We start from the raw sequence: 26,760 nt of genomic DNA on the forward strand, positions 1-26,760 counted from the left end.
GGAGGCGGCCGGAGTGGGCCCGGCGGCCTTAGAGGCCCTGTCTGTAGCAGGAAAAAAAGGAGATGCGTTCACGTTTTGATTCCTCCTCCTGACTTTTTCAGCCGTGTGCCTGCCCGGCCGTGCCCTCAGGTTGCTGCTGACGCCCCGCGGCTTGGCCTTAACTTTTTCTGTAGCTGAAGGCCGCAGCGGTCAGTCGGCACTGCAGGCGCCGGGTTTGAGTGGTACCGCTTCATACGTGTAAGTTAAAGGGCCGCTGGAAGTAGACCTCTTCCCTGGGTGAGAGGCTCGTCATCTGAACGTAATATGAAATTATTTGGAAAGCAGCGCTCTAGGTAACAAGCAGGCTCGCAAAGCAGAAGTCTCACATGGCTCAAGTAGTTCGGAATTAATGGCGTGAACAGCCGCGGTGAGACAAATGAGAGAGCTGTAAAGCTGAGGGCTGTGTCTGTAAGTAGCTGTCCTTAGCGCTGCGGTCATACACTTGACGGTTTCGCGTTCACTTAGTGCTGTTAACAGGAGCCTTGCTTTGGTGTGGTCAGAAGTGTCTTGGGAGACGCCTGGGGAAGATGAGAAGCACAGGGTAACCATGGAGGTACTGTTCTCGCTAGTCTCCTCACATTTAGTGATTTGCACCTCAGCAAATCAGTTTACTGATGTCTTAGTATGCCATGATAAATTACTCTCTTACAAACTTGCCCTGTGTTCTCTTAATCAGATCAAGGCAGATAACTTATTTTTAGCGTGAGGTGACAATGGCATGTGCAAACATCAGCTTAAAAGAATTGTATTTATCTTACACTAGTTTTGCCTGTTCTGTACATTAGCAGTTTTCTAGAATTCTAGATTTACTGGTATTTGTGCTGGAATTGCAATAATCAAAATGTCAGGACTGCAGGCAAGAACATCAGATCTATTGATGGTGAAAATAGAAATTTGTGAGGAAAGCTGAAAACTTAAGAAGTGTGCTATTTGTGAGAATGTAAATGATTTTCAAGTTAGTAAAGGCAGTCAGATTAGAATTCTGATGCACGTGGTAGAGGTCTAGTCCAGAGGAATAAAGAAAAGGGATAGACAGAGAAGACACGCTGAGCTTGAGCAGACTGTGAGTCCTATAAGGTGACTTCAGATAGCTAAGCTGCAGTTTTAAGCTCAGAGAGTGGCATGAAATGGAGAGATAGCATTGTTTGTGTGAAAGGAAGCAGATGAGTTGAAGAACCACAAACTCAAGCGTAGTTTCAGTGATACACAGAGAGCTATACATGCTAAACTGAGTGTTAAGAGTTTCAGAAGGCTGGAAGTCAGGACAGTGGTCTTAAATTAATGAACAAACTTTTCCTTCCACTTCATTAGATGTCACTTTACTAGATGTCATTAGAGTCACGTGAAACTCAAGTGGTCTCCTTTTTAGTTATAAGAACTGGCGGTAGGTAGTTTTGTTAAATGGATTGATGAAGAGAGCAGTGTTTGTAATTTGTTATACTCTTCCTATTTCTATGAATACCAGGTAATTAATAGATCCTTTGTCTCACCAACATGCATGTGAACACATTTGAATATCTCTAGGACTTCTGGACTACTTAAGACCGACTACTTGAGCAACTGTGTGAGTTATAAAGCACATGGTTTGATTTACTGAAGAAGAATTTGGGCCTTTGAAAGAACATAAGCAGTAAAGGAAAGAAGGCAGTAAGCAGTGAGATAATAAAGGTTTTTTGAACCTTGGGCAGTAGGAAGTCTCAGCATTTAATGTTGTCTTTATACCATTTTTAAAATATCAGCACAGACGCTAACTTCCCATTCTGCGTTCTGAAAGCCATAAATAGCAGAGGAGTCTTCTGTGATTCATGATAAATCAGTATCTGGGAAAACTCATAGAACTGAACCAATTAACTTCCATCTCTATTCCCAAATAGAGTGCTCTGAGTTTATTCCTTTTTTTTATATGTATTTTGAAATAAGATGATCATTAAGGAGGATATTTCCTGCCAATTTAATAGCAGTACAACTGGCAATTTAAAAATAATGTTTCTGTCAGAAAATTCATCTGTTTAAAAAAACAACTAAGAATATTATAATTGACAATTTTAAAGGCTTGTCTAAAAATGATTTTTAGCTTTCATGCTTGTTGGCTACACTATACCAGTACTTTGTTCATCTGGTTATTTATAGTGGTCTTCTTCCCAGGCTTATTCTCAGCTAACAGCTCTGTTCAAAAGTGTCTCATGGTTACTTTTGATGTTCGTCAGGCAGCTATATCACTCTGCCATTCATTCATTAACAAATTCTTTATGCTGCGTGGTAAGCATTCAAGGCATCATCTCAGTCTAGATTGTGGTATTTCCAGGGGAAAAAAAAAAAATCAGAGCAGAATTTAGGCACTCCTATATACCTCTGTAGGAATTTTGTACTATAGTAAGCTAAATAACTCCAACACTACAACTAAGAAGGAGGAGGGTTTGACATAGGACTGTGCTCATAAATTAAGGTTTCTATAACTCTCTATAATTTTTTTCATCTATAACTGTATTGTAATTGACCATATATTTAATGTAAAATATTTTATGTAACGTGTGAAATATTAGGCATAAAATTTACTCAACCAGTGTGTAGAATAACAAAATTGCTGTATTGTTGCTTTTCAGTCATCCATATTTTGTTTGAGTCTCAAAGTCAGTTGAAGTCTTTTCATGTTTTTGAGTATGGCTTGGATAAAGCAATTAAATGCTTTTCAGTCTATGCTGATAGCAGTGTATGTAACAAGGACACTTTCAGGTTACCCCATTGAATGGGCCACTACCCCCACCTGCTTGAGGTAAATACTACAGCAGTATCTGTGTTTCTGTGAATGAGGTTAGTGAACATGCAGTAAACATCCTGGAAATAAAAAATGAAGCTGAGTTTCTACTGTTTTATTGACTAACTTTGTGCAGGATGTCATCAGATGAGGAGAAAAGCACAAGTCCAGTTTTGCCAAAAGACTCAGTTTGGGGCAGTTCTGTTTCTTCAGATGTTCAGGTAGGAAAGAGGCAACCTCATTTGGTTCACTGTTACAGCATTTTACTTGGCTACGAGTAATTGTGAAGGAATCTAATAAAACTTGTGCCTTTTTTTTGTGTTTTAGAGATATAATAAAATAAATGCTAGGAAATGAAGCAAATTAGACAAAAGTAAAATGTGTGATTAAAATAAAGTTACTTGGATTTCTTTCTGTGCATTTCACAAGAAATTTCAACCTAAATGAAAATTCACATCTAATCTCAGGCTGATGATCAGTGACAGCTATAACATAATAATATAGTTTTCTTGTCTTTCTGGTGCTACTTTTTGTATGTAAAGTTTTATCAAGAGGCAGGAACTAGGATAGAAACCTCTTATTTCTAAGAAATGAAGTGTAGCAGCACGAGGCTTCTTACACGATGGAAGGAAGCGTTTGTTTCCTGCATTAAATATGCTGCAACTACAAAGGAAGGGGGTGTTGCTTTTCTTGGTTTCTTTGCATTTTGAAGGGATGGAAGGATAACTGGATAAAGCATTTGTCCTATTCTGTTGAAAGCAGTAGTTCTTTATCCTTAATATTTCAATAATTGGTTATTATTTTCTGAGTAGATGTTGGCATTGTTTTGCTTTTCTTCCTTTGATAAGATTCTAACCAAAACAGGTTAATTTTTACAATAAGCTTTGCTGGTTGCCGTGTGTAAATACATCGATACTTCTGCTACCAGATAGAAAGGGCACATACATCTTAAGCCCTGCTCAATTTTTTCTTCCTCTTGATTGCCTTTGTCCCTTTTAAAATACTGTATATGAGCAATTCATTTCTGTAGTTCATACAGTTCTCTGTGAATAAGCTTTATTAATCTGGAGACTCTCACACTAATCTGTCACCTGTGTTTCCAGTGCCTTTTGTAATTGAAGAAGAGGATGAAGGCAACAAATTCTGTATGACCAGAATTTTTTTCTATGATTGCCAGGGAGATTCAAAGTCCACCTCATTGGGAATGATAGAGCAGAATAATACTGAGTGGCCACTTTGCTATGGAATACGTGCCTAGTATAGCAGTGATTCACTTTTCACTCTTAATGCAGTGAACTGGATTTGAAAAGGATTTTGGTTTGTAGAAGATGTGATTAGGGCTGTAAATCTCAGTAGCTGCATTACTTCAGTTGGATAACTTGTTTTTAGATGATTCTGTGAATCTTAAGCGCTGTTTTATCTTCAGATACCCGTGTCTCTTTATAAATTTGACCAACAGAATAATACAGGCTATAACTTGGCTCCTGTATCTCAGTACAAATGCAGTATTGCACATAGGGATACATTATAAAAGTAACAGTGCAAATTAGGGCTTACATAACTATAAAGTACATCCTGTGGGGGGAAAAAATTAGTAACTAAAAATGAAAACATTAAGGCCATAGCTAACTAATAGAAATATTGGCAAGGGAGGTACCCTTACCCTTTCAGATAATTTTGCAGGTTAGTTTTTTCTGTCATGCATGAGAGAGTGTAGTTTTGTATGGATTAGATAATTCGAGTTTTAGTAAGTGTTAGAAGTTGAAATACTAAAATCTCCTGCTATAACTTGACTTGTATATTTTCAGTGCTTAAAATGTCTGTAGTAAGGTGGACCCTGGAGTAGTGCTTAAATTGGGTGATATAAACTGAACCACTCTCTTGCACCTGATATGTTGTCATTTGAATTTGATGTGGTAATATAAGTAGTTGGGTTGGCTCTGCCTGGAAACTAACTTCTTAGGGTTAAGAGTTAGCTTTAAGTTGCTATTTCTTCATGTAGTTTCTTTGAAGTAAACAAATGTTACAATTTCCCTGCACAATAACTTGCAGATTTTCAAGTGTAATCAGATGATGGCATTTATCATAAAAAGACAAATTAAGGTTAACTAATTTTATTAACTAAGTTAATTTAACTGAGTTACTTAATGTCTTGGCTCTTTCAGTCTGCTGGAATTTTGTGGTAGGAAGTTTTATACCATTCCATTTTGTTCCTGATTGAATAACTCACCTGAAGGTATTTGTTTTCTTCTTGTGACATCTGATAGAATTTAAACTGCATTTCTTTAGAAAGCTGTAGGTGTTGTCTGGAAATGGCAGAATACATCAGTGTGTGTGACTGGGATATTACAAGATACTGTTTAAGTTTGATGTTAAAATACTTAAATGGACTGAACTTGTGGCAGTGATAAAACAGCTTCAGTTGGAGTAAGTAGCTCTGGAAGTTTTAACAGCAGGAATTAATACCAAGGTTTCCTTTCTCATATCTATACATACCTGCTTTTTTGTACACCTGTGAAGCGTTGCTTGTTTTTGGAATGTCAGCTAACACATTGTGGGATGGCTTATATAAGTGGGACAAGAGCAATTGAGTATAATAGAGAACAATTTGCTTATCTTTTGCTCTTCGCATAACATGCAGTATAAAAGATTGTGCTTTAGAAGTTTAGATAAGTACCTAGTAAAAGAGCATAATATGCATGGCCTAATGCGAATGCGTGTCAGCTTTCTTAATATCGGATGTAACATCTTACAATTAGCATAGTTTTTACACAGTTATTGTCCAATTCTTGTGCACCATAAGAACATATACTGAAAAATCATGCCTTGTAAACTATTTTAAGTCCTGGGTTCGATCTGCGTTTTTTTATTCATGCTGGAAGTTGTAACTTATGTACTTAATTTATCTTTGAGTTAAATGTGGGGAAAAAAAAAAAACACCTTGATAACTTGCTGATTTGCAACTTATTATATATTTTACATGGAATGTGATGCTTCCTTTTCCTTGTCAAAAAGATATGCTATATAGCTTTATATACAGTTATTTAGACCTCTAATTTTGACATAGTAGACTAGAGGATGGGAAGTGGAAATTTAAGGGGAAACTAGAAATTAGCTAAAATGTACAAAACCTGGATTCTTAAAATGTCTGCTAGTTGTCTGGAGCCCACAAGAATGTGAGGGTTGTTCTAAAAGCTTTAAAACATTGTTTCAAGTGGTAGATTCAACAGCATGTTATATGTAATTGGTAACTTCAGATGATCGTTTCCACTCTAAATTTTCACAGCTTATGAAGTGTCAGAGTTTGAAGAGTTAATCATGTATGCCTCTCCTTCCCCCTATGAGGAAGGAGGGGGAAGGAATAGGGTGAAAAGCCCATTTGAGATAAGCTAATTTATTAAAAGGATGTGTGATAATGCAGAATAATTAAGAATAGTAAATCAAAACAAATAATGCAGAATAATTAAGAGTAGTAAATCAAAACAAATAAAAAATAAAACTGGAGGGGAGAGAGAGAGAGAGAGAGAGAAAGATTTCCCCTGGAATTGGAAATCTTGTGGAGGCTCCTGGGAAATTCAGTACATCCCAATGTATCTTCTTCATGGATAGTCAGAACTCATGTGAGACTGCTGGAGAAAACCAGAAAAACAGCTCCACAATGCACCTGTGTCTCTGCACCTAACAGCCCGTCACATGATGTCATGATCTGGAATACTGATGAAACCAAGGCAGTATCCACCCCTTATTCCATATCATTACATCATGCTGACATTGTACAGCACAGATATATACACATACAAATCATAACAACTATAATTAGTATTGCATACATATATACTACCTGCTCTCTCCCAGAGTCAAGTTCCCTTGATGTATACACAGTGTTCCCATTTTCTTGCATTATCCACCTAGTAAATGCAGGTTCCTGTGCAAAAGCAAGCTCGCAAATAGGTATTCCCTTGCCATAAGCTGGGATAACCCACGCTGTTCTCCCTAGTATGTCCTTTACATGTTCTTTGGGGACCTTATCTCTTTCTATGGTATGTACAACGCTAGATTGGGTGGGGCCATCTCGACAGGCAGACCTTCAAGTATTGACTAACCAAGTGGCTTCTGCCAGATGTTTATCCCCATGTTTGAATGTTCCACTACCCATTGCTTTCAGCATGGTTTTCAGCAGTAGATTGTATTGTTTGATTTTTCCCAAAAGCTGGTGCATTACAAGGGATATTGTATGCTCATTCAGTGCATAATCTTTGTCTCAAGTGTTTATGAGGGTAGTTTTAAAATGAGTTCCATTATATGACTCAGTTCTCTCTGGTACGAAAACAGACGGATCTCCTAGAAAGTGTCCAGCAGAGGGCCATGAAGCATCTCCCCTATCAGGAAAGGCTGGGTGAGCTAGGGCTGTTCAGCCTTCAGAAGAGAAGACTCAGAGGGGATCTTATTAATGTTTATAAATATCTTAAGCTTGGAAGTCAAAGGGACATGGCTAACCTCTTTTCAGTTGTCTGTGGGGACAGGACAAGGGGAAACAGCCATAAACTTGAGCATAGGAAGTTCCACACCAATATGCAAAGGAACGTCTTCACGGTGAGGGTGTCAGAGCACTGGAACAGGTTGTGCAGGAAGGTTTTGGATTCTCTTCTCTGGAGGTATTGAAGACCAATATACTCTGGACACGTATCCATGTAGTCTGCTGTAGGGGCCCTGCTTTGCAGGGGGATTGAACTCGAGGATCTCTGGAGGTCCCTTCCAACCCCTACAATTCTGTGATTCTATGATTCTGTCTGGAGTTCTGTGTTGCCATAAGACCTGTTTTTCAAGGCCTAGTGTAGTATTACAGGCAGTGGCATGGGGTATAGAATGTGTTTCAGGCTATCCAGTGGTTACTTCCACCAGGGTAAGCACATCATGCTTGTCATTATTTTGTGATGAAGTGATATAATCAGGCTGCCAAGGCTTACAGTGTTTATACTTCTGCCATCGCCCTTCGTGCCAGAGAAGTTTCGTTTTCTCTTGGCTTCTTTAATTGTAGCACGTTTTACATACATGGATAACTTGTGCAATTGCTTCCATGGTCAAGTCCAACTGTCAATCTCAAGCATATTTATATGTTGCATCTCTTCTCTAAGAACCCAAGGTTTCATGAGCCCACCAACCTAAAAATAATTCATATTTGTGTTGTCAATCCAAGTCTGCCTGAGCCTGGCCCACACAGACCAATACACTCAATTGTCCCTTTCATTCCCCTGGCTGGAGGCAAGGCCATTCTAATTATTGTATCTGTCATTTATTTCCTGTAGGTGAAGATCAGAACACTTACAGCACTTGCAGTGTTTAGTTACAACTGGAGCAGCCATTCTCTTGGAGAAGCCCTCATTCATAGCTTATTTCTTATGTAACTCTTCTTCCTGTGCTTGTAGGGCTGAAGTGGGTTTTATGTCCCACCTCCTCATATCCTCTCCATGATCATACAGGTAAAAATACAGGGTAGTATATAATGTGGAACCAATATTATCCTTCACTTGAGCAAGGGGATGTCTGCCTTTAATAGCAGAGATGCTAGATTGTACAGGTGAGGGAGTGGGGTTCATCACTTTGGGTTAACTGGACTAGTTTTTTCTCAAATCTATCCATTCTTTCAGATTTACTGAGATGGCCAAGACACACGTTCATGCAGGGGCAGTAATGTTTTCTTCAAATTCTTGAGGACTATGAATTCAGTCATATAACATGAGTCTTCCTTCTTCTCTACATAGCATTCCTGCTAGTGCACTGGGATACATTGCCAGTGTGTTTTGTGTGGATTTCCACCACATAACTGGTGAACTCCTGGGTTTGGATCATCAGGATCAAATATGAGGTCTTACAGCAACTCCGCCATGGCTAGCTCCCTTAGATACTGGCTACTTCATTCCATAGTGGTTCATTTACTTGGATAAGGCATCAGATCTTCCTTGCAATTGCCAAGGTTGGATAAGACCTCTAAGATCATCCAGTCCAACTGTCCACCTGTCACCAGTATTTCCCCTAAACCATGTCCCTCAGTACAACATCTAAACATTTCTTGAATGCCTCCAGAGACAGCATCTCTATCACATCCTTGGGCAGCCTGTTAATCCCAATGTATCTTTCTCTTGGAGTGTCAGAACTCACTTGAGACTGCTGGAGAAAACCAGGACACACAGCTCCACAGCGCACTGCATCTCTGTCCTCAGCAGCGTGATGTCATGATACAGAATACTGATAAAACCAGGAGAATGTTTTTTTTAAATCACAATTGTCATAATTGATTTCTCATATTTAAGTTCATTAGAGTATTGAATAGAGTTAGTAAAACAGTATTAAGTGAAGAAAAAAGTATTGCTAGTAGCATGGCTTAATATTTTGCAATTTTTTTTTTTCCCCCAATATAGTGGTACCATTGGAATAGATTTCATGTTTAAGCTATAATGTCAAATATTCAGATTTGAATTCTAAATGCTTTTTCTTCTGAAAATCTATTTAATTAGGAAACTAAAAAAAAAAAAAAAAATCACGTTTATTGGTTTATTTTGGTTCACGTACTGGTTAGACTGGCTTGAAGTTACGTACTGGTTAGACTAGATTATAACTTTTTAACATGCAAATTTTTTATATTAGTTTTGTATACATGTTCCCTATATCTATATAATTTAATAGATGCATAATATAAGGTGAAAATCACACAGAATCACAGAACTGTAGGGGTTGGAAGGGATTTCCAGAGATCGAGTCTAACCCCCCTGCAAAGCAGGGCCCCTACAGCAGGCTGCTCAGGTAGGCGTCCAGGCAAGTCTGTCCAGAGAAGAGAATTCAAAACCTCCCTGCACAACCTGTTCCAGTGCTCTGACACCCTCACTGTGAAGAAGTTCCTTTGCATATTGGTGTGGAACTTCCTATGCTCAAGTTTATGGCTGTTTCCCCTTGTCCTGTCCCCACAGACAACTGAAAAGAGGTTAGCCATGTCCCTTTGACTCCCAAGCTTAAGATATTTATAAACATTAATAAGATCCCCTCTGAGTCTTCTCTTCTGAAGGCTGAACAGCCCCAGCTCACCTCCCTGGATCTGATGGTCACGCTCCTTTTAATGCACCCCAGGATCCCACTGGCCTTCTTGCCCACCAGGGCACACTGCTGGCTTCTGGCCAACTGTTGTCCACCAGGACTGTCAGGATCCTCTCTGCAAGCTCTTTTCCAGCAGATCGCGCCCCAACCTGTACTTGCAGTTATTCCTTCCCAGATGCAAGACTCTACACTTGCTTTTGTTAAACCTCACCTGGTTTCTCTCTGCCTGGCTCCTCGGTCTGTTCAGGTCTTGCTGAATGGCAGCACAGCCTTCTGCTGTGTCAGCCACTCTTCCCAGCTTTGTATCGTCAGCATACTTGCTGAGGATGGACACTATCCCCTCTTCAAGGTCATTGAAGATATTGAACAAGATCAGACCCAGCACTGACCCCTGAGGAACACCAATAGTCACAGGTCTTCAACCTATCTGTATCTACCTTAAAAACAATACCAGATAATGAAGTACCTTCTGCTTTGCAACTTATATGGTAGTAATTGTGATGTTACAGAATGTGAAATGTGATCCTGCACTTTGTCATGGTTATAAAAATACATTTTCTTATTCTTTGCAGTAATAGCAGTGTTAAAAAATAGGTGATTAATAGCTTACATGATCTGAAACTGTTCTGTTTTGATTCCTTGTTTGTTTGTTTGTTTAAGGTTCCTACTATAATTTCCAGTTTTGGCATCTAGCAAAATCTTTCAGTGTAACTATTACACTGTATTTAGTTTTAAACAGTAAACTTCAGAAAAGGAAGCTGGAGGAAATTAATTATAACTATCATTGCTTGCTTCTAAATGATAAGAAAACAGCTCACTCTTCTGCATCAGAAGAAAAATCTTAGTTTCCCCTAGTTAAAAAAAATAAATTATCTAAAATCATTACTATTACTTCTTACATATAGTCAGTTGTTTTTTTTAAATTGTAGCTTTATAATTGTTTGTCAACATTTTGTGACAGGATGAGTATGAAGAACTGCTTCGTTATGTTATAGTGACTCCAGAGTTTGAACTGTGCATCCCAAAGCAGTCAGAACCTTCCTCAGAACTGAGAGGAAGGGGCAGATTTTCAAGTGTAACAGATGACACCATTTACCATACAACTCCAGGTAATATGTGCAAAGCTATGAGTTGATGTTATAAAAGCAGTGTTATGACTTAAGTTTTCAAATAGTTCCTGCTTGAAAAGAACGTAAAGCTAATGTATACTGTATTTATATTTTGCACAAGAAACTTAGGGAGGTATTATATTCACTGAAGGGTTTTGTTTGACGTGGCTTTAAGGTCACAGTATTGATTTAGTGACGGTTCTCAGTGTTCAATAGTGTAAAGGTTAAAATAAACATTTTTGTTTATTTTTGTTTTACACCATAGTTGGTACAACAGTGCAGAAGAAGGTGCCTTTACTTCATAGAAGCTCCTCAGTTCACAACTGGTTTTACTCATAACTGTACTGCGATGATAGATAAATGTTTAAAGTAAGATTATTTTGAAGTGTTAGCTGAACAGAGCTTTGAAGAATTACTATTTGTGTTACTACATGAGCATCATTTTAGTTCAGTTTTCAGTTTTTGAGTTTTATTTTATTACTTGGTATTCAGCTCTGTATAAACTTACTGTCTTGTGGTGCACTGATATTGTGTGATGCAATGTGCGCTGGTATTTCTGGTTTTGTATTGGTTGCTTTTGTCAATCATATTTAGCTTGAGGAAGTTTTGTTAATTTAACTTCAAAAGAAATACTAAATAATTGTGTTTGTGTCATTTCTTCGCTAACTTCTTAGCTTACAGAATTGGGAAGAACTTACTTTGATTTCTGTTGTTGTTTAAGTATGCCATTTCACCATGAAAGTATTTTCCTGCATTTTTGCATACTCCCTTTTTGTCTCCTTGAGGACAAGATTTTCTCTTCTAGTTAGAGGAACATGTAAAATGGTAGATCATTTTACAAATAAAGGCTAATTAGCCTTGAAACGTAGTGCTGATCATCTTCATTGGACAGCACCAATCTCAGCAGAGTAGATGATACAACATAAGAAATGACCTCCAGAGGGACCTGGACAAACTAGAGAAATGGGCCCAATTGAGCCTCATGAGTTTCGGCAAGGCCAAGTGCAAAGTGTTACTTTTTGGTTAGAGCAGTCCCAAGTCTGTGTAGAGATTGGAAAAAGAACTCACTGAGAGCTGCCCTGCTGAGAAAGACTTGGAGGTTCTGCTGGATGAAAAACTTAATATGAGCTAGCAGTGCGCTCTTGCTGCCCAGAAGGCCTACCATATCCTGGTCTGTATCAAAAGAGAAGTGGGTGGCCAGCAGGGAGAAGGAGGGAGTTGTCCCCCTCTGCTCCATGCTCATGAGGCCCCATCTGGAGTATTGCGTCCAGTACTGGGGTTCCCAGCACAAGAAAGACGTGGAGCTGTTCAAGTAGATCCAGTGGAAAACCGCAAAGATGACCAAAAGTCTGGATCACTTCTCTTTTAAAGAAAGGCTTAGGCAGCTGGATTTTCTCAGCCTGGAGAAGAGGAGGCTGCAGGGAGACCTCACTGTGGCCTTGCAGTACTTGGAGGGAGCTTGTAAACAGAAGGGAAAACAATCTTCTACACAGTCTGTTAGTGATAGGACAAGGGGGGAATGGCTTAAAACTGAAAGAGGAGAGGTGTAGATTACATGTTAGGGGAAATTTTTCACTCAGAGGATAGTGAGGTGCCTGAAACAAACTGTTCAGTGAAGCTGTGGGTGGCTTGTTCCTGGATATTTTTAAGGCCAGGTAGGATGGGTTCATGGGCAACCTGATCTAGAACCTGATCTAGTGGTTCGCAACCCTGCCCATGGAAAGGAGTTGGTACTACATAATTTTTAAGTCCCTTCCAACCCAAGCCATTCTATGATTCGATGATAAATGTTTTTTATGTATAATGTATGCAAATATCCTTGGCCATTCTGATCAGAACTAAGTAATTCTGCTAACAGGAATTTATCAGTGCAGCAAACTACAAAACAGACACAGAAAGATGCTTGTACTTTGAGAATAGAAAGAACCATAAATGAAATGAGATGAAATAAAATGAATAAAATGAAATACATCTTCCATAGTTGTGTGTGAATTTAAGGCAGTCCAATTAAACTGTCAATTGACATTTATTTAACTCATGTTAGTACAATATAGCAAATAGTCATCTAGAAGTGGGTTCTTAGAGTAAGAAATGTGATGAAGGTGAGGATGGCAGTATTGGTTATTCTGTGTCCTTATTCCACAGTGAGTCTGTGCCAGCACCTCACCTTCCAGTATAAATATTTTCCGGGAGAAATATTGTCAGTTTTAGAATGCTTGTGGATAATCTTGATCATTAAAGATATTCTACCTATAACTTCTTTTTCTGCAGAATTAGCATGCTTGTTTCTCAGAATATATTCAACTGCCATAGGAAATACAGAAGCTATGATTCTGGAGCTCAGGGGAAGCGTGAAAACAGTGGTCTGGAGAGAGAAAATATTTTGCCTAATGGGATATCTGTGAAGCCTGTTAACTTCATCCAATGTAGTTGTATCCTGTAAGGGAATTATGTGAAAACTGCACAAGAAGTGAGATCAATAGAAGCTGTTGATATTGTTCTTTAACAGTCAACTGTAGGAAAAAAAATCCTCTACAGAAGGATTTACACTTGCAACTCCTAGAATGAGAACAGTCAGTTTACAGTCTAAAAACTGTGACACAAAATATTTTGACTGGGAAGATAAAACATCCTCAACCATTATATTAGGTCAAAGTACAAAGACTGTAGTCTGGTAGATTCAGCTAAAGGTAAATATTAAGCTATCTACAGTTTCCAAATGTAATTTGTGCTACCAGGATTTATGTACTCTCTGTCATGATACTGGGCATCCCCAAGTCACTGGGGAGGAATTAGAGCCAACTCAGGCTCTTCATAGTTTTTGTCTTTGGCAACACTATCCTCATTCATCTTCACTTGTTTTAGTCATCCTCTTTCATATGAAAAGACTTTCAAAGATTATGCTTAAGTGAACAGTAGTTTTGATTTTTATTACTGTTACAGTGTGATTGTTGGCTTGAATATATCTGTATCTTGGAGACATGTATTTGAATTAGGTCCAATTTGGCATACATGGCTTTTGACAGTCATTTTATTTATTTATTTTTCCTTTTTTGCCTAGCTTCTGACTTAATTCAGAATGCAGACCAGTTACTGTTTACAAAGTATTAATCTTTCTTTTCTGTGTCATTTTTAGATTTATTGTCAGTGAAGGAGTGTACTGAGATCAATATGGAACAACTTTGCCCTGTTTCAGAAGAGACTTCTTCACAAGAGTCCACACACATTCCAAGAGAAATTGGTGAAACCACAGTAACTGAATTAACTGTACCTGATGAAAAAGTTACTCAAATAGAAAATATACTTGACCTCTGGAGTGGAAGTCTTAAGGTATTTATTTGGTATGCAATCCTTAAAAATAAAATACAAATGTCAGTATGTTGTTGTAGATTAAGTGGGAGTGTGGGGAAATTTGTATAGTGATTACATTCCAAAATGATGGTTTTCTTTTTGTTTCTGTTGCATATTGCATGTAAGTACGAGACAAAAACTCCAGAATAACTTTCTGTGTCATGGATGTTTAGTTAATTCACTGTGTGGTACTGTATGTACATGCATACAGCCTGGAGACTTCCCTTCAAATACTGATCTGTCCTTAATTGCAGTATTTTAAGATTAAAAGATTTGGGAGGAGGGGAAATAATTTTACGAATTTCACTTCTGTCATCCTTTTACTTTTTAGACAAATGTTCTGAGTGAATTGAGAAAATGGAAATTAAGTTTTATCGAACATCACAAGCATCAAATGAGACAAGAAAAAGAGAAACATGCTGAACATGTGAAACAATTGAATAATGAGATAGAAAACCTGAAAGAGTTGCTGCGTACTTACGAGATCTCTATTGGCAGAAAAGATGAGGTAGTATTTCAATTTCAAAGTTCAATTGTTCTTTCTTAAAAAAAAAAAAAATTATACTGTCTATTTGAACAACCAAATACTTGCTACAAATAAGTAAATATCTTTTAGACTGTATTGTGAAGAAATAATACGTTAAGACTGTATGGTGGAAAAATGACTCGTTGCTAGTAAGCTTCTAACAATGGAAATCTAATATGAAGTATGTATATATTTTACACTGCTTGCTTTTAAATCTTCTATCTAATCTTATTCTTCATTTGTTTTGTGAAAATCACACAAGAGTCTCTTAGCTCTTATCTACAGAAAACCATTCATTTTTCTATGGATTGGTTTTACTGCATTTTAACTAGACAGCAGTCTTCAAAATGTTTAGAGTTAGTTTTGAGTTTCTTAGAACTGTACATTTATGGTTTTCTAGCTGTGCTGTTTTTCTATGAACAACTTCAAAATTAACTAGAACTGTGGGAATGTACATAAAATTGTGGTAGACCTGCAACCGCATAAAATAAGAGGATTCAATTACATTAACCTAATTTTTAAATTTTTTAGTTGAGAAGACTTCATGAAATTTGGACTTTTAATTTGTATGTACAATTAAAAAGACTGGTCTGTATTCTAGAAAATCTGCTGATGGACTTAGAATCTGAAGGAAGGACGATCTTTTTACAAAAATTAAATGCATTTCTTAATTGATGACAAATTATGCATATTTTCTACTAATTTTAGATAAATTTTCTATTTATAAGTGAAACAACACAGTTTTTCTGAAACTACAAAAAGTTAGAGCTTGCCATATTTAAGTAATTTACATTTATTAAAATAGATAGTATTATGAGGAAATTATTTGTAAAATCTAGACAAGAGTCAGTGAATTAATGTTACTCCTGATTTGAATTATGATTGTTTTTCCCTGCTTAATTGGATTAAAAGGAAGATTTAGTAAAAAGCTGCTGCTAAAAGTAAATGCTCTAAGTGAAAATCAGTCTGAAACTACATTCCATTTGAGATTACAAAGATCATAGCTCTTGATGTAACGTTAATAAATGTTTTTGCAGGTTATTACTAACATGACAGAAGCATTAGAGAGGAAGAAAGAGAAAATAGAGCTAATGAGAAGGTTTACACTGTGGCGGATTCAGCAAATTAAAGCTAAACAAGAGGTATGTGTGCAAAATAAAAATGTGATGAAAATGAAAGCTGTGAACTCTAGAGTCAGAATTGGTGCAGCTCTTGTTACAGTTGGAAAAAATGGCAGTGTTTCTGTTTTGATGTGCTAGACTATGTCAAATAACAGTTTGAAAGCACCAATCTCCCCAGAAATGCTGCTGTCTGAATACTCTCTGGGATCATGAAAAAAATGAAACTACTTGTTTAGAATATTGGTTTGCTCCTACTGTGATCGTCTTGTAGTGAATTGCTGAAGTTTACAGTATATATATTCTGAAGTAGGTGACAAGGGAATGTCTATTAATTTTAAATAAATTACGTTTGAACAATTAAATTACTAAATATCACATCTTACATTTTTTGGGACCGAGTCTCACAATTAAAACTTCAGCTGCCAAAACATGCATTAGCTAAGAGCTAGATACTTAAAAAATGTGGAGCACTATGTCAGGTGCTGTAAAGAGCCTGCTAAATGAAACGTAACAGAAAAGGGGTATCCTGAATCAAGGCTGCAAAACTTTCACAGTCCAAAGTAGATTCATGTTTATTTGACAGTGCCCTAAACTCTGCTGTTTCACAGAAAGGGATAGCCTTTTCTCTTTTCTCTTATGTGGAAATTTACTAATAATTTGGAGCTGCTTTGGGGAAATTACTCAACTTTTTCTATTTCTTCTGATTAATTTCTGAAAAAAGCAATGCTAAAGTATGCTGTCTAGTGAATATTTTGAAACAGAATAGAATTATTCATTATTGGAGTGGAATTATAGCATTTTGTTTAAAAAAAAAAAACTAGTTAAAGCATCCTGGACTCTAAAAATGTGTGTGTTTTTTTTAAGGATGATGATTTATGCTATTATCAGCTATCCTTGTGACTGTAGACTTACACCATATATTCGAGGCTTTTGTTTACTAGTCATTAAGCTATGAATAAAAACACTGCTTTGTGTAATCTAGGTGCTCTACAACGTGTTTTCTGTTACTGAGTAAAGTTCCTTAATGCATGTGCAGGCAGAATAATTGAGCTACTGATATGGTGTTTCACAGTGAAGCAGCACATAAACACAAAACTCAGTTTAGACATTCCCACTGTGGTCTGTGTAATATGTGGCTATGCAGTCTTCGGTAATGACTTCAGTTTTTAGCTAACTTGCACTTGCCTATAATGTGGTTTCATTTGTTTCCCAAGGAATATGCAAACAGAATAGCAGATAAACAGTTCCAGACAGCTTTGAAGAAGAAGGTATGGACAGCATGGCACTCTCTTAGTGAAGAAAGATGGAAAGAAAAAGTAGCTAAAGCCTGTCAGTTAAGGGCAGAAGATATCTGTGTTCAGCTTACCAATGATTATGAAGCCAAAATTGCAGAGGTATAGTAAAGTTTCTTTTTTCCATTCCTTCACTCCTTCTCTCAATACATCAATTTCCCCAAAGCATATCTTTCTCAGCAAGCTTGAAAAACATGAAGACTTTCCAAGAGAACAGAGCTCTAAAGTACAGGAAAAGATGTGAGATCTAGGATTTCTCCTGCAGATGGTTGCTTTCTGATGTAAAATGTTGCTGATCTGCATATGCAGGTGAAGTAAATATGTATTTTCACATCACTAGGAATTGTATCTGATTCCTACACACTGTTAATATTTGCTACTTATTTTAAGGTCTCACTGAAGAAGAAGGACATAGTAGAAATAAAAGTCTATTATGATAAATGACCATAAGGAGTACAATATATTTTTCTATAAGAGCTACTATGTTAGAGGCTGAATACAAGTTTATTTTTGTCTTCAACCTGTCAACTACACTTGTTGAAAAATATTCAATGTTTATTGTGAAGATAGGTTAGTAATGTCTGGTGTCCCCCTGAGATTTGTCTTTGAACCAGTACTGTTCAACATCTTTATCAATGGTCTGGACAGAGGGACTGAATGCACTGTCAGCAACTTTGCAGGTGATGCTGAGCTAAGTGGTACAGTTGATACAACAGAAGGAAGGGTTGGCATTCAAAGGGACAGGCTTGAGAATTGGGCCCGCATGACAGAATTACAGAATGGTAGGGATTGAAAGGGACTTCTGGAGATCATCATGTCTAACTGCCTGCTAGAACAGGTTTCCTACAGTAGGTCATAGAGAAAAATTTCAAGATGGGTCTTGAGTATTTCCAGAGAAGAAGACTCCACAACCTTTCTGGGCAGACTGTTCCAGTGCTCTGGACTCTAATGAGCTTAATTGGATTCAATAAGCTGAAGCACAAGATATTGCAGTTACATTGTGGCAATCCCAGGCACCTGTATAGGCTGGAAGAAGAACTCATTGAGATCTGCCCTGCTGAGAAGGACCTGGGGATTCTGCTGGATGAAAAGCTTTACATGAGCTAGCAGTGCGCTCTTGCTGCCCGGAAGGCCAACCATATCCAGGTCTGCATCAAAAGAGGGGTGGCCAGCAAGGAGAAGGAGGGAGTTGTCCCTCTCTGCTCCACGGCCCCATCTGGAGTATTGCATCCAGTACTGGGGTTCCTAGCGTAAGAAGGAGGTGGAGCTGTTGGAGCAGGTCCAGAGGAGAGCTGCCATGGTGATCTGAGGACTGGAGCACTTCTTATAAAGAATCGCTGAGGGAGCTGAGCTTGTTTAGCTTGGAGAAGAGAAAGTTCCAGGGAGACCTTATTGGGGCCTTCCAGTAGCTAAAGGGAGCTTTTAAACAACAGGAGACCAACTTTTTTCACTGTCTGATAGTATAGGACAAGGGAAAATGGTTTTAAAGTAAAAGAGGGAAGATTTAGATTAGATATTAGGGGGAAGTTGTTGTTTTGTTGTTTTTTTTTAACACAGAGGTTGGTGAGGTACCTAGAGCAAACTGTTCTGGGGGAGCGGTGGATGCCCCATATGCTTGGAGATTTTCAAAGTCAGGTAGGATGGGTTCATGGACAGCCTATCCTAGTGGGTGACAACCCCTGCCCTCTAGTTTGCTACGGATAGAATCACAGAAGAGTTTAAGGATCATCTAGTTCCAACCCAAGTCCTTCTATGATTCTATCCTTAGCAAACTAGAGATTTTGAAATGAAAATGCATTTTGTAAACACATTAAGTGACTTTTAAAGCTAATTGAACATGTTCGTGGTTTGCATCCAGAAGTACAAGGCAGCTGTTTCCGTACTCTCTTTTGTAGCTAACTGCTACTTTGGAACAAACCAAAGCTGAGATTCTGCGTCTGCATAGTGAAAGAGAGCAGTATGAAGACACTATGAAGAAAGCATTTATGCGTGGTGTTTGCGCTTTGAATCTGGAAGCAATGACTATGTTTCAAGGCAAGGACAATAGGACAGATCCCGGTCAGTATAAGAGCAGATTTAATTTGGGAGTTTGTAGTTTTTGTTGTTCCTATTGTCTTCTGTTGTTTTTAAAAAGGATTCTCCTTTTTTTCTTCCTTTTTTCTTTTTTAATATGAAGACTTTATCAAATATATATTCCTTTAAAAAGATGGATTGAATATGTAAAAAAAAATAAAAAAATGTTCTGATGCTGAAGAACGTACTGCTAAGTAATAAATAAAATGAATGATTTCTCAGAGATAGTGAATTCATGAATAAAATGTTTACCTTTCAGTGTGTTATAAACACGAAACTGGTCTCTCAAGTTTCATCTTACATTCGCATGTTTATTGTTTTCAAAAAAACATGCAACAGTGTGTCTCACAGATAGTGATGGGTAACTCAATTATGTGTTTTGTAATCTGTGGACCTTTAAACTTCTGTGTCTGCAATACGTATCTACAAGCACTGCAGTGCCACCTATTGTCACTGCAAGTAAAAGCAGAATTTGGTCCCTTAAAAGAATTACAGGTAGTTATTAATAGTGTGCAAATATCACAATTTGACATGGTCTAGTATATGGAGACAGTGTAGATGGTCAGCAGTCTGTGGCTGATTTACTGATGGGTGATTTTGCATATCATGGTTTTTTTTAGCTTAAATCCACAAGCTAATTCTGTTATAATGGAAATACCACTGCTTAAGTAGTGTAGATCAGATATATATGCCATTGATCCTTTCTGTGCCTAAGCTTAATGTGTGTGTGTGTGTGTGTGTGTGTATGTATGTATATGTTTGTACAAAATGTGTATTCTGGCATATTTTCGTTCTTGAAAACCTTGAATATTGTACCAATTGAACTATGTTAATTATTATATTTTTCCTGCTCACTTTAAGAGAACAGCCACAAAAACAACAGCAACAAAAAAAACAGTTGCTATACAATATACTCTAATCCCTGAAATGAGCTTCTCCTGGGGCTCCTGTTGGATTATTTGCTTTAGAAATGGAAGAGTAAACAAGAATATTTCTCTCTGTTTCCCTTAAAGAAACGTATATTCTAAAAGTAAAGGCTGAAACGACTTGAAAAGGTTCCATGCTTAGGTCTGCAGATCACATGTCCCCAGGGTGTCTGCACTGAGGCAAAAGAATGGTGCTGTGTTCTGTACAGTCTTTCAGTCTGCCTCATTGCTGTCTTTCTGAAGTAATTTGTGGCCTCTATTGTAAGGGCAGTTCTTACACAGTTGGGTTAGTATTTGCAAGCAGTATTCAGAAGCTCTGTGCTTTGCACTGAAATTCGACAAGCAGAGCAAAACAGAGAAACAAGCCACCTGAAATTTCTGTTCCCAGAATTTCTGAAAAGGAGGGTCAAGTAAGAAGTAGAATAGACCGATCTTTTTTAATTAGTTTATACAGAAATACCAAAGGAATAGTAAAACTTTCACTGTAGCATATTTTGTATCCCCTAGCGTTTGTTAGATTATGTGCTGATCTCATTACTCCGTGTTTCTTAAAATAGATTCAGGAAGTAGGAGAGAAGATAATGGTGCCATTATAGCAGGAAGGCTACCTCATTCACAGTACAGTCCCCCTTCACCACCCCCTGCACCAGCAACTACTCTTCACACAGAAGACCTGGTAAGTCAGTGCTGTATTCACTAGCAGTGAAAATAAACTTCCCACCATGGGGCTTTTTAAAGATAAATATGATAGTCCATGAATTGAAGGAATTTGAACTTAGTCCAAGTATAAAAAGAGACCTACAAGTATGTTCAGAGTGTTTGCTGTAAATGAAGTGCATTAGTCACAGTTGCTAAGACTTGCCATACTTTCAATTAGATCTGTTTTTTATTTTAGTGAAGATGTGTTAAGCTAATGAGAAGAAAGTCACTGTAACAAGCAGAATTTGCTTTCCAAGATTTTTACTGAAAAAAGAAGTTGTTAGAGTGGCTTGCCAAAAAAATGAACTGAGCTTACTATTATCTGGGAGAAAAAAATGGAAGTTAGCTTGACATTAAATTTCTTTTTAAAAAAGGCAATATGTATAGTCACTGAGGAAAAACTTATCTTATTGTCCTGTCATGTCAGCTTATCCAGATTATTATCCAGTAGCCTGGAAGTTCTAGACTTGTCCTGGAGTTATGCTGAAGATGCTGCTGTAAAACAATTCCACGCTAGAATGGGGAGAAGACATGCTTGCCTCTTTTCCCAGTTTTCCATTGTAACAGTACCAAATGTTAGTCACTTAATTTGCATGAATTTTTAGACAAGTATTTTTTTTAGAAAGAATTTTTAAATTAGCCAAAAAAAAAACCCAAAACATTAAAAATAGTACTAATACATCTGCAAAAAAAGCTTGAATTTAGAAAGGTAATTGGAATAGTCAATAGGTTGTCTATCTAAAGAGCAAAACTGTATTTTTGGGAACATTATACTCATTCTTTAAACTCTTATTCAATTAACAGTTTTCTACTCACCTGGGTCATGCAAGCACTTCTCAGACAAGGCTAGATTCTGATTCTCCAGTAATCATCCCTGGCACAGCTGCAGGATCTGGGCTGGCATCAACTCAAAAATTGGTAACATGCTCCGACTGACTTTTTTTTGATTTTTAAGACAGTTATAACAAATTTTTAGTTTCCACTTTTTTCATAGCGGCTCAAATGTGTAGTTGAGAAAACTGTCATAGAGTTCAGTTACATGTGTGAAGACACTGTCTTGTGAATGCTTGTTAATGTGATGGAAAAGCCTTCTTAGGATAAGCTTTAACTCATTTTTGGAGCGACAAAATAAAGAGTAAGAAAAGTGCATGTGTATTTAGGTGTAATACAACAGGAACAATTGGTGTTTCAGATGGTACCATTTTTTTCTGAAAAAAAAAATCTGCTTTTGCCTCCTGCTATTTAATATGTCTCTCTCATTCTCTTTTCTGCATTTGTTACTGAATGGTACTTTTTTTTTTTTTACATTTCCTCAAGAATCCTCTGCATTGCTGTCCTTTCCTTTTCCCATCCGATGCAATTTGCTGCTAGCAATCAGAAAGATGCAACTTTCTATCACATAGAAGTGTTTTTGTATCTGCTGTGTCACTGCTAGAAAGACTTATCAGGATGATGGAAGTGCCTGCAGCTATCACTAGAGTATGCTGCCAGTGAGCAAAGCTAAACTACCCGTGCAGATTGATTTTTGTCAAATTAGCCTTACTCCCCTCAGGACAGTAGTCACTTGCACTAAAAAACATCTCTGTGGAAAAAGACAGAATTAACTAGCTTACAACTAGGTGGAGCAACTTCCATCCCATATGTAACATAAGTGTATTACATGCAGTTTCCTATGTTATCCTAGGCAAGCAGCTAATAAACATAAGCAGAATATTAAAACATTGTAAATGTGATACTTAGAAATTTTGCTAACTAATATCTAATTTATTTGTAGCCCATGGCAAAAGTAATAACATCGGCTCAACCGAAAGCAGGGAGAACAATCACTGCTCGAATCACAGGCAGATCTGATATGGGACAAAAACACAGAATTTGTGGTAGTTTAGCAGTGATGGGAGTTGCTCCGCCCATGAGTTCGGTCATTGTTGAAAAACATCATCCAGTCACTCAGGTAAGTCAGAATTATGCTTGTAATAGTATTGTTAATATTATATTGTATAAATAAAAATGACCAGCAGGAAGAGATAGATAATTAGACTTGAGTCCTTTCAAAATAATATGCAGTACTGTTTTTGGGCTGGGTAGAATGACAGAGTAAGGTCAAGTGGCAGCGTTTACTTCTTTTATCATATTTTGTTCATAGGCACAATAATCTCTTTCTTGGCCAACTCTTCAGTGAGTCTTCCTGTCCATAGCTGGTCATCTGGTCCAACAGCGTTAGGTGCTATCATCACTCTGCTGCCATTTAAAGACAAGCTTTGCAGTGGAGCAATTGTTTCAAACATGGTAGAGATACGGGTTTTACTGGCAAGCTGAGAATAGCAAATTATTGGAGAAAAAAGCAGAATCTTTGTCAAAAGGCAACGAAGTTCATCTGGCCTGCTTCTTGTCGTATCCTTTTATTTCCCCCACTTATCTGAAGAAATACTGAGACAAGTGCATTAATAGGGCATGAAAGCAATATAAAAGATGACTGTAAACAGTAGCCCAAATCACTCAGTCTGTCACTATGCATTTAGACCAATCTGAGCAAAAAAGGGTTTTAACTTTTTAAGAATTCAGAGTCTGAGACAAGCGTCACTACTGTACCAAAGCCTGCCTTTTAAAAATGCAGTCACAAAGTTGCAGAATGGTTGAGATTAGAAGGTGCCCCTGAAAGACACCTGGTCCAACCTTGCTCAATCAGGGACACCTGGAGCAGATTCCCAGGCCTCTGTCATGGTGGCTTTTCAAGATCTCCAAAGAGGAGAGTCTGCAGGTTCTGAGAGCAGCTGGTGCCAGTGCTCTATCACTGATACAGCATAGAAGGGCTGCCTAATGCTCAGATGGAGCCTCTTCTATCACTTTGTGCCCATTGCCTCTTGTCCTGGCACTGGGCACCGTGAAAAGAGCCTGGTTCTGTCTTCTCTGCACCCCTACCTTAGATATCTATGAACATTGATGAGATTCCCCCCTCACCCTCCTTTTCTCCAGGCTGAACAGCCTCAGCTTTCTCAACCTTTCTTCATAGGATTGCTGAGGCATACCCTCAGTATTTGTGGGTGCAGCCTACCAGGGCCTGTAGAATTTGTCCAGTTTGCTCAGGTATTCCCTTACCTGATCCTCTCCTACCAAAGGTGCATTTTCCTTGCTTCAGCCATTCATCCTGGCCTCTGAGATCTAGGATTCTTAAATGCCAGACTTGCTACTAAAGAAGACAATCGTATCTTGCCTTTTCACTGCCCCAGATCACCAGGTCTCTTGTTTCCTTCATGAGAGACTCACGTTTTCCCTAATCTTCCTTTTGTCATTGAGAGAAGCCCTTCTTGTTGCCTTTCTTGTCCGTGGACAGATTAATTCCATCTCTGCTTTAGCTTTCCTAGCTTGATCTCTGGCTGCTCAGACAATGTCTCTGTATTCCTAGACATCCCCAGAAATAAATCCCTTATACTCTTCCTTGCAAATAAAAGTCTAAGTGCACATCAAGCAGACTCAAGTATTTCTCTTGTTGTAGTCTGACAGAGACCCTACCTTGATTAAGAGAAGAACGATTTTTGCATATATATACTATATATATTTATTATATATTGCAGTAGAAGTCTAGCTTGAGACTTGATGGGAGAAATTTATTTCTTAAGTAAATGCAAGCTTCTTCCTTTCAGAAACCAATTCAACTTTCTGATAGCAAATGCTGTACTTAAAAGGTATGTTGCGTGATTACATTAGAACTGCAGAGGAATATTCTGAATAACCTTTAAAAGCAAAAACTTTTGAAATTGGATCATGTAGATCAAGATGATCAAGTTCAGGGCTTATGGTTAACTGGAAGCTTAGTACTTTATGTTCTAAGTATGTTATATAAGGAAGTGGAAAAAAAAAAAATAGTTACCCCATTTTATTTTATGTGTAGTCAGTTTGTATTAGGAATCTTTCTCTTTCAGCTACAGTTCACTTACAGTTACTTGAATGGAGTTGGGTTGTTTTACATTCTTTAAAGATTTGTGGTGTCTGATTACTTTTCAGCAAACCATATCTCAAGCCACTGCTGCTAAATATCCTCGAACTGTGTTCCTTACTTCCGGTTCTACAACTGTGAGACCTGCAGGACAAGTTGGGCGAATGCTTCAGAGCCAAACTCATACCAGCGTTCAGTCAATAAAAGTTGTTGACTGAGTAAATATCTTTCACTGGTGGAGGTTTTTATCAAGATATGTAATTTAAACCTCTTCCCAGTCTTTTCAAAGCTTGACGTAGCAAGACCTAAAGTGTGTATCATGTTTTCAGCCCTTTTAACAAAAAAAGTGTTTGCGGAAAGCATCTGGAGGGGAAAATGACCTTGAAATGTTATTCTACCTCCTATTTGAAAACTTGATTATTAAGATAAACACTTTATTTAAATAAAGAATCTTTTGCACATTTTCAAATAAAGGATAAAATATGATATTTGTCCAAAGTGTTTGTTTACTTCCAGTATAAATTTTAGTGCATCTATTTTCAAGTAAAAATTAAATTTATTCTTGTTATCTATGCTTTTACTAAATGTAGTTGACTTACTTAAACAGAGAATAATAGATAAAGGCAGTGGCCTCCACAGCCAGGATATGACATGAGTTGGGTTAGACACCTCGACTCTATCAAAGTGTCAAGCATTTTCATTTTTTCAAGTAAGTTGCAGAATGTTGCAGAAGTTGATGTATAGCTGACAGGGTATAAGAGTTTGCGTTTTAACTTAGATCCCGAATTCTAAAACCTGAGGATTTACCAGTCTCTGTCTTCTGTATAGTTCTGCAGCCTTGTCAAAATGGCTTGAACGTGAAAGGGACTTAGGCATAAGACTAAGACATCAGATTATAGCTTTGTATGTAAACACTGAAGTCCAATACCAAATAATGCTAGATATACAGAGGTAGATAAGGCCTCAGTACTTCCATTATATGCTAAAACTCCTGCTGTTATGTTACAGATGGGAGTATGAAGATAGACATTCTACATCATTTTTCAGTGTGAAATGCGTTCAGTAGTCAGAAAACTTGTAAGCATTATCCAGGACACCACCAAATATAGTTCAAGGCATAAACAAAGTTTAAAAATGTTAAAAATATGTATGTAAAGTATTAAATTATCAAATATTCTTTTTTGAGTATATAAACAAGGTTATGCAATGACAAAATTCTGTAGCTAGTTACAGATGGTTTTAGATGCTATTCTTGTATATTTTTACTATGTGAATCAAATGCTGAAGAGGAAACACTTGTCTAAGCACTAACTAAACAAGAAAGTCTCCTCTGCTAGGAAAACTATAATCCTAGCAAGACTATAAAAACCTGAATTCCAGATGAGGTGAGGTGCCAACCTATTTTGGGAAGTGTTGATTTATACACACAATTTTCATTTATTAAATTTATTTCAGCAAGAAAATGTCTCATTTACATTTTAGGTCAAACACAAAATAGCTTTAGTGGGGAGTTCTGATAAGGAATTACTATAACAATGTTAAGGCAGGTGCAGAAATTATAGGGTGGCTCTTGCTTGACAATATAGGCCTAAATTACCATCTAGGCATTCACTTTAGATCATTGAATAGCAAAGAATAACCAGTATTTCAAGAGAGCAAGTTCTTCTAGCTTGGATAAAGCCATGCAGCTTCAAAATACATTTTCATTTCTAGAGAAGATATTTGTATATGAAAGTCTCTCCATCTGGCATGTAATTCCATCATATATGCCATTTATCAATGAACTCATGAAATTTCACATTTTCTGGACTCCATGTCAGTGCTACTTTCAGTTCTGATCTTCTCT

The 26,760-nt window shown here is 37.5% G+C and overlaps 2 protein-coding genes across 6 annotated transcripts in view; one reads left to right on the forward strand and one right to left on the reverse strand.

Moving 5' to 3' along the window:
• On the forward strand, positions 1 to 25,400 carry POC5 (POC5 centriolar protein). 3 transcript variants are annotated; one of them, XM_010725555.3, is made up of 12 exons: positions 1 to 237; positions 2,931 to 3,015; positions 10,845 to 10,992; positions 14,129 to 14,322; positions 14,675 to 14,851; positions 15,907 to 16,011; positions 17,205 to 17,384; positions 19,178 to 19,340; positions 20,839 to 20,957; positions 21,785 to 21,898; positions 22,755 to 22,931; positions 24,983 to 25,400. In XM_010725555.3, exons 2-12 carry the CDS (start codon positions 2,932 to 2,934, stop codon positions 25,130 to 25,132), a joined length of 1,611 nt encoding a protein of 536 aa, XP_010723857.1. In that variant the 5' UTR covers positions 1 to 237; position 2,931; the 3' UTR covers positions 25,133 to 25,400. The 3 variants fall into 3 exon arrangements, with proteins under 3 accessions (XP_010723857.1, XP_085068902.1, XP_010723858.1); XM_085212776.1 differs by lacking the exons at positions 1 to 237; positions 2,931 to 3,015 and adding an exon at positions 572 to 592; XM_010725556.4 differs by lacking the exons at positions 1 to 237; positions 2,931 to 3,015 and adding an exon at positions 7,765 to 8,274.
• Positions 22,933 to 26,760, reverse strand: part of ANKDD1B (ankyrin repeat and death domain containing 1B) — a 26,733-nt gene continuing 22,905 nt past the window's right edge. Inside the window, exon 15 of one of the 3 annotated variants that reach the window (XM_085212764.1) lies at positions 22,933 to 23,407. In XM_085212764.1, the coding sequence (XP_085068890.1) occupies positions 23,334 to 23,407 (74 nt within the window). In that variant the 3' untranslated portion in view covers positions 22,933 to 23,333. Of the gene's footprint in view, positions 23,408 to 26,344; positions 26,759 to 26,760 lie in introns of those variants that run through there. The other 2 variants (XM_085212766.1, XM_010725561.4) reach the window with 2 other exon arrangements.

Source organism: Meleagris gallopavo, chromosome Z (assembly GCF_905368555.1).
Source record: "Meleagris gallopavo chromosome Z, MGAL_WU_HG_1.1, whole genome shotgun sequence".
Lineage (NCBI taxonomy): Eukaryota > Metazoa > Chordata > Aves > Galliformes > Phasianidae > Meleagris > Meleagris gallopavo.

What these genes read in the sequence shown, in the direction of transcription:
- POC5 (XM_010725555.3), top strand. Translation starts at nt 2,932, where the DNA reads ATGTCATCAGATGAGGAGAAAAGCACAAGTCCAGTTTTGCCAAAAGAC. An exon ending in CATTTACCATACAACTCCAG is followed by an intron (nt 10,993 to 14,128) that starts GTAATATGTGCA and finishes TGTCATTTTTAG; the next exon opens with ATTTATTGTCAGTGAAGGAG. An exon ending in CTATTGGCAGAAAAGATGAG is followed by an intron (nt 14,852 to 15,906) that starts GTAGTATTTCAA and finishes ATGTTTTTGCAG; the next exon opens with GTTATTACTAACATGACAGA.